This window comes from Rousettus aegyptiacus, unplaced genomic scaffold (genome assembly GCF_014176215.1).
Source record: "Rousettus aegyptiacus isolate mRouAeg1 unplaced genomic scaffold, mRouAeg1.p scaffold_m13_p_6, whole genome shotgun sequence".
In the NCBI taxonomy this organism is placed as follows: domain Eukaryota; kingdom Metazoa; phylum Chordata; class Mammalia; order Chiroptera; family Pteropodidae; genus Rousettus; species Rousettus aegyptiacus.
This window is the reverse complement of record NW_023416309.1, coordinates 110,986,134-110,993,008: the sequence shown is the minus strand read 5'-3', so window position 1 is coordinate 110,993,008 and position 6,875 is coordinate 110,986,134. Positions and strand designations below refer to the sequence as shown.

The window sequence follows — 6,875 nt, the reverse complement described above, 5'->3', positions numbered from 1 at the left end:
GGAGAGAGGGATGGGAGCGCCCCCAACCAGAGCCCCGAGACCCACGCGGTGGAACAGCTGTGCCCGCCCTCGGGGGCGGGACTTCCGGACAAGATCTTCTTTCTATTGGCTGATCTGCAAAGTAAGGCCCGCCCGTTTGGACTTGGTGTTGGCTCGTGGAGATTTCCGGTGACCTACTTCCGTTACTTGCTTTTGTGGACTGGACCGCCGGGGTCGGTGAAGGTGAGTGGGGTTTGGGACGTTGGATCCGACCCCAGTGGGTTCCTCTGATTTTTCGCCTCCAAACGTCACGCCGACCCTTGTCGCAACACTTGCAAGGACTCCGGGCCCTGCGATTACTCCGCTGACAGAATGTCCCCCGTGACGGAATGTCCCCCGTGTAGCTGCTGCCGCTTTGCTTCGCAATTCCTTTTCTCTACCCTCCCCCGCGCTCGAGGTCACAGGGTCCTGGCGGTGATCTGGCCGCCTCTCTTAGGCACTTTCACAAACCTTGTCTCGTCCAGCCCGCCCCCAGCGCGGCCGACCACAGTAGTCGGTTTGGGGAACTGGAGAAAAGATACCCGGAGATGGTATAGCTTGGTGCGCCCGCCCCTCCCTCTTGAGGGTTCCAGCTTTCGAGCGTGTGGAGCATTCAGAGCTTCTCAGGTGCAGGGTCCATTTACCCCCTCACCAAATACTCATCGAGCACCTCCTATGTGCGTGACCTGTTCTAGGCTCCGGGGACTCAGCAATGAAAAAAAGACAGTTCCTTCATTTATGAAGCCTACCTGCTGCTGGTGCTTGGAAAGGTCTGTGTAAGGGCAGTTATTTCTCTGGCGTCTTAAAAGTCACCTGCCCCTCATCTTCATTCCAGGAAACAAGCTGTCCTGAGAGGGAAGGAAAGGAAACGAGACGGCAGGTGTTGGACAAGTTTCTTTTTAAGATCCTAGGGAAGATTTCTTCCACCTCCCTTGTGATCCACCCTGTAGTTTGTAAAGACCTTTGACGTGTCAGTGTTTCTCCTAATGTCTGACACCGATCTTACTTAAAGTTGACTATTTTACTATGTTCTATCTTTTTTTTTTTTTTTTTTTTTTTAAAGGCCTGTAATCGCTTTCTATCTTCTCTCACATTCACATGTATTGATTGCCTCTTTCAAGGGTGTTGCTAACATATTCGGGGTATGTACTGGTGCTGCAGGGGATAAACAGAGGTGAATAAGAAGTGCAGGTATATTACCGATCTGATAGGGAGTAGAGAGCCCCTTAAGTTTGTTTAAGATGTAGAGCAAATTGATGTGCATGATTTTAGCTGATATTTTAACAGCTTTCTGGGGGTAAGTAGGGCTGATATCCCCATTTTTTTAGATGAAGTTTTGGCCTAGAGGGTGCTCCGTTTAATCCCTGTTGAAACTCAGGTACATGTCAGGTTCTGTGCACCAAAGAATCAGTTATTAAAAGAATCTGGAAATGTATCTAAATCATTAACTTTTATGTAGCGCATAAGTATTACTTTAGCAATATCTCCGAAGGTACCTGGAAAGCAAACACTGGGCTTTTAAGGATGAGTTAAGAGTTAGGAATTAGAGGGAGAAACTTTTAGGGGAAGAAAATATATGCCGAGTTGCACACCTTCAATTTGAAAAGCTAAACTGCTCTTTTCTGATTTAGTGGTCCTAATTTCTTTACTTGATAAATATATCCATCAAGTGCTCAAAGGATGTTGGTCTATTTCTCAAAGACTGGCATATTTCTAAGAAGACCTTTAGAGGATTCTCTCCAAGAACACTGTTTTGATCTGACCTATTTTATTTTCCAGGCTCTCAAGATGGCTGGGCGAAAACTTGCTCTAAAAGCCATCGACTGGGTAGCTTTTGGAGAGATCATACCCCGAAACCAGAAAGCCATTGCTAATTCCCTGAAATCCTGGAATGAGACCCTCACCTCCAGGTCAGTAGCTTTCTGAGAGGGAGCCTCCTAAAGCTTGCCACCGAATGTGGAAACAAAACGGTGCTTTGGAATTACATTTGAGTTTCTAATGCTCTTCTGACAGAATAAAGAAATCCATGTATTTTGCAAATGAAAGTAATATTTTTTGCATTCCTGTGATCTCCCACCTAGGGAAAAGTGTGATGATCGCTCCATGTGGTAGGAATAAGTAACAGGGAAATTACTGTGAATTTTCTCTTGTTCATATAACAATCTTAACTTGCTTTTCCATGCGAGCAGGTTGGCTGCTCTACCTGAGAAACCACCTACTATCGACTGGGCTTACTACAAGACAAACATAGCCAAGGCTGGCTTGGTAGATGACTTTGAGAAAAAGGTGAGACTTCTGGCAGCTGAAGCTAATGGTCTTATAATGTGGCTTGTGGGTGGGGTGTAGGACGGTAATTACATATTCAGGATGACAGCAAGAAAAGAAAGGTGGTTTTAGCACTCATCCCGAAGAAAGTTCAGGAGAGACGGATATTACCAAAGGTCTTGTGTTGGTAGAGTTAAATGATAAATACATGCAGAGAATTCAATGTCAATTCATTCAGCAAGTTCTTATCCAGACAGTACAGTATGACCTTAACCAGGGAGCCAGAGGGCTGTCAAATGTTGCCATCCATCTCTTCCTGAATTATTTCTCAGTCCCTCACCTGTCTGCCTTTGGAACAAACTAACGTCTTTCCTATCCTTTCACTGTTTTCCTTTCTCTGCTCTGCCTTTTTCACTGTCTCTTATATCTGTAACTTCGTGTTCACCTATCAAGGGCCTAGGTGTGCTAGGTACAATACTAAGTGCTGGGGCCATAACACTAAGCAGTCATGCAGGGAGACCATCCCCACCTCCGTTATGCAAGCGTTACTGCCACCACGTCCATAGGCTTTCATTTAAAAGAGAAATCAAAATTTCTTTAAAACTACAAGGTTCTAAGAAGTTCGTCCAGTCCAGCTGTCCTTCTCAGACAAAGAACCTGAAGTTAGCTCATCGTAATAAAGAATCATCCAACGTCTTCAGTTAGTGACAGGGCTGAGAAGAACCTGGAGCTTTCCCAGTCTAACAATCTCTGGACCACAACTCCCTACATTCATACAGGTGTCCCCTTAGAATGGAGAATGTGTTTTCATATGGTCTGTAAAAATTAACAGCTTTGCGCCTTTTCTTTAGGCTATTGGGTATGTTAATGACAACTCATTGTCCCTGTGTTTATAGTTCAGTGCCCTGAAGGTTCCTGTGCCGGAGGATAAATACAGTGCCCTGGTGGATGCTGAAGAAAAAGAAGATGTAAGTAGTTGAAGCTATTATTTATTCTAAAATTCTCTTAATTCCTGATGGCTCTGTATCTTTTTGTCATTAGGTTGAGGTAGCGTGAACTAAACAGAGCAATAAAATAAAACTCTAGAGAATGCAGCCGACCCCCGACGACAGCACGTCGTTAGTCCTTGTCCGGGAGTCGGAGGGAGGGGGCTGATAAGCTTGCTCACGCTCTTGGATTGTGCCAGGTGGATACATATATCAAAACTGAGCAGGTGGTCCCCTATAAGTATGTACATTTTGTTGTCTGTCAGTCATATCTCAACAAAGCTGGTTCTGTGATGGGCTTCTTTGTGCATTTAGGAAAAGCTGTTCTTTGCGTCCCAAAGCGAGCCTCCTCCAGTTGTCAGGGCGGCCATGTGTCCTCTGTAGAGGGCGGTAAAGGAAGAGTGGGCTGGCTCTGGGACCTCTCATGCCGTGGGAGCCTCAGGGTCAGGACAGTACAACTTGGTTTCAGAACAGAATTTCTCCCTTCTCTTAAAGGTGAAAAGTTGTGCAGAGTTCTTGTCTCTCTCGAAGTCCAGGATTGAGCAGTACGAGAAAGAGGTGAGGATGAGCCTTGGCCTTGGCATGTAGTATGTTTCTTTCTCCTTCACCTAGTGGCACAACCTGCCCCTAATACATTTCCCCCTCCCTCCAGCTGGAGAAGATGAAGAACATAATTCCATTTGATCAGATGACCATTGAAGACTTGAATGAAGTCTTCCCAGAAACCAAATTAGACAAGAAGAAGTATCCCTACTGGCCTCACAAACCAATTGAGAATTTATAAACTGGAGTCTGGGAGAAAACTCTGGCCCTCGTATGATAAACTCTGGACATTAAAAATAATTATATAGTGCTGCGTGTGTCCGTTCCTTTGTACTGAGGTAGTTACAACTCTGAGGTGACCTCGTGGGAAGTGGGCTTTTTGTTGAAATGGAAAGGGGATCCTACAGGTGTGTGTTGGGCCAGTTATCTAATGGTCAGGTCATGTAGGAGCCAACGACTGGGTCCCGAGGGCTGCCGAAATCTTAATAGTAGGTCTGGTGGTGGCGTGCTTCTGAGATGTGGTGAAGAGGAGGCCTGATGTTCTGACTCCCTTGAACTTCCTCTTTGCCTTCAAAGCACCGGTCCATAGGGAGCGCTCCCTTCTCCTTGTCCGCTGGGTGGTCCAAACGGCAGGTGTGGGTAGTAGCAGGGATCTGCTTTTCTGTACTGCAGCTCCTCAACGTGAATGCAGTATAAAAGGAAATTTTGTCGCAAAGTTAAAATGCTGTTACAGCACTGTATATGAACATAGAAAATTGTTTAAATTCCATCACTTCATTCAAATTTTTTCTAGTGTTTATTATTGTTAGCAGGACTCCTGAGCAAGGCCAGGAAATATAAGTGGTTTAAAGTAAGGTGGGTGGTGAAGAGAGCCCTGTGGACCTTGAGGTCAGAGGACCTGGCACGCCCACCACTCCCTTGACCCTTAACTGCTGGTTTTAGACTAATTGTTTACTATCTTGTGATTTTTCCTTCTACCCTTTACAAACATCAGGATTGTAATGAGAATTAAATGAGATAACCTGGGAAGTTTCAAGGTAAGTAAGTGATCCGGGTAAAGGCTTCCGACTTGATATGGCTGAAATCCTATAGGAAAATCCTAGTAGAGGAAGGGTAGCATCACAGCCCAACAATTTTGTGACGTTTCTACCAAAGATTGCAGATGGAATTTATTGGAGAAGAGCAACAATGGCTGATAATAATCAAGAAAGCAATGTCGTTTTGACATAACTGGAGGAGGACCTGGCCCCACCACTCTCAATTGTGTGGGTAGGTGCTAGGTTGTAGGTAAAATGCAGATGAGGAGCTGGGTGTGTTCCTTTTCAAGCTGCTTTAGTCACGTCACCTGTTATGTTCTGTGATAGCTGCACCAGAAGACCTTTAATGCACACAGCGGTACCATACGCCACCCCCCACCTCCCACCCCCGGTCTGCGGATCACAGTGCTGGCACAGAGCTGTCCAGCTCAGGATCTATTTAGACAAATGGAAACATGGAGAGTCTAAGAGCCATTCGGTTTGCTTTTGAAGCATGGTTAAAACTAATGTTTCAGGGAGGAACCAATCAGAGTGTGCCATGGAAGGTAACAGGGTGGGGTCCCTGGCACTGGCGGGACCTTTGGAAGACTGACCAGAAGAAATGGCAGCGAACGACTGAGAACCTCCTGTCCATCCAGGGCATCTGGACAGAGTCGGGCACTTTCACATTTTATACCCTCTTGAATTATTTGAAACTTTTGCTTTGAATATGCATCGATTTCACACTGAAAATAATCACTAATAGGATTATGCTTTTCAGATCACAGAAGAGAGGAAAAGTACATGCTATATAGCAAAAATTAAAGATAGAAATCAACAAAACCATAAGCTGCATGAATATAGAGCCGAACGCACTTAGGATGATTACGAATGCGTAAAGACCCCTGTTAAAAAGCAAATGATCAGACTGGATCAACCCCAAGCCGTCCATTCTTTAAAAGAAAAGTGTTTAAGTAAGGATAGATTAGATGTATTAAAAACTGACGTTGAAGCGGAAAAAATTACACATTCATCCTGCTTTTTTTAAACAACCGTATTTCAGGATAAACTAATAGATGGAAGTTCTTGACAAAGTATTCTAGCTAATAAATGTGTAAAGAAAAGTAACAGGAAAATCACTATTTTGTAATTCTAATGAAATTATTAAGGCAAAGATCATCGGTGGACGAAACCATTATGTGAAAGGTTGAGGAACTTGATGAGGCTGTCACCTGATGCCAAGCCTATACTACGTACCTTATGTTCTATGTATATAATACACAGTGGTACTATTTGAAACTATTTTTGCCAAAAAGTTGAGTCTGAATTTAATCAAGGCATTAAAATTACCAATTTAGAGGAAATCTCTGGGATAGAGGGACAAGTTAAATGACATTATGACGAAGTAAAGACAAATCTGAAATGTGAGAGATTTCCTGGAAAACACCTTTTTTGTTTTTCAACATGTCGGTGGTGTAGGGTAAGGCAGGGATGGGGGGGTGCAGCGTTAGGTTAAAATGGGCCTAAGAGACCCAAGTCACGAATCCCATTTGAGGACCTTATCTGGATTTTTTTTTTTCTTACCTGTTTTGTTGTGAGCCAATCAACTGTTAAGGGATAATTAAGAAATGAGTATTGACATATGTGGGGGCAAAATGATGTCATAGCTGAAATTGCTTTGCAATTCTTCAGGAAAAAAAAAAACAGATTGATAGAGCAAATGTGACAAAATCTTGATAATTGAGCTAGGCTGGTTCATCTGTTTTTGTGTACGTTTGAAAATGTTCATACTAAGCATTTTTAAAGGATAGGCAAAAATGCAGAGTTATCCAGCTATCTACCAAAGTAGAATTATGACGAAAACATGAAATAGGTCACATGTAATTCTTAATAAAGGAAACCATTACATGGAAAAATGATTAGTACCTTGATGAACTGAAAAGAACTGCATTAAAATACATAAAGCAAAAAAAGTTAAAAAGTTGCTAGAACAATAGTCAAAGATTTGAACACACCTTTCTGTTTTTGATGTTGCAAAACAAATGAG

The 6,875-nt window shown here is 43.5% G+C and overlaps 1 protein-coding gene across 2 annotated transcripts; it reads left to right on the top strand.

Moving 5' to 3' along the window:
* Positions 1–110: 110 nt before the first annotated feature.
* ATP5PD (ATP synthase peripheral stalk subunit d) lies at positions 111–4,122 on the top strand. Of its 2 annotated transcripts, none has more exons than XM_016132564.2 (6): positions 111–222; positions 1,798–1,928; positions 2,208–2,304; positions 3,180–3,251; positions 3,765–3,827; positions 3,922–4,122. In XM_016132564.2, the coding sequence occupies exons 2-6, from the start codon at positions 1,807–1,809 to the stop codon at positions 4,051–4,053; spliced, it is 486 nt and encodes a 161-aa protein (XP_015988050.1). In that variant the 5' UTR covers positions 111–222; positions 1,798–1,806; the 3' UTR covers positions 4,054–4,122. The 2 variants fall into 2 exon arrangements, with proteins under 2 accessions (XP_015988050.1, XP_036078789.1); XM_036222896.1 differs by lacking the exon at positions 111–222 and adding an exon at positions 681–788.
* The last annotated feature ends 2,753 nt before the right edge of the window (positions 4,123–6,875 follow it).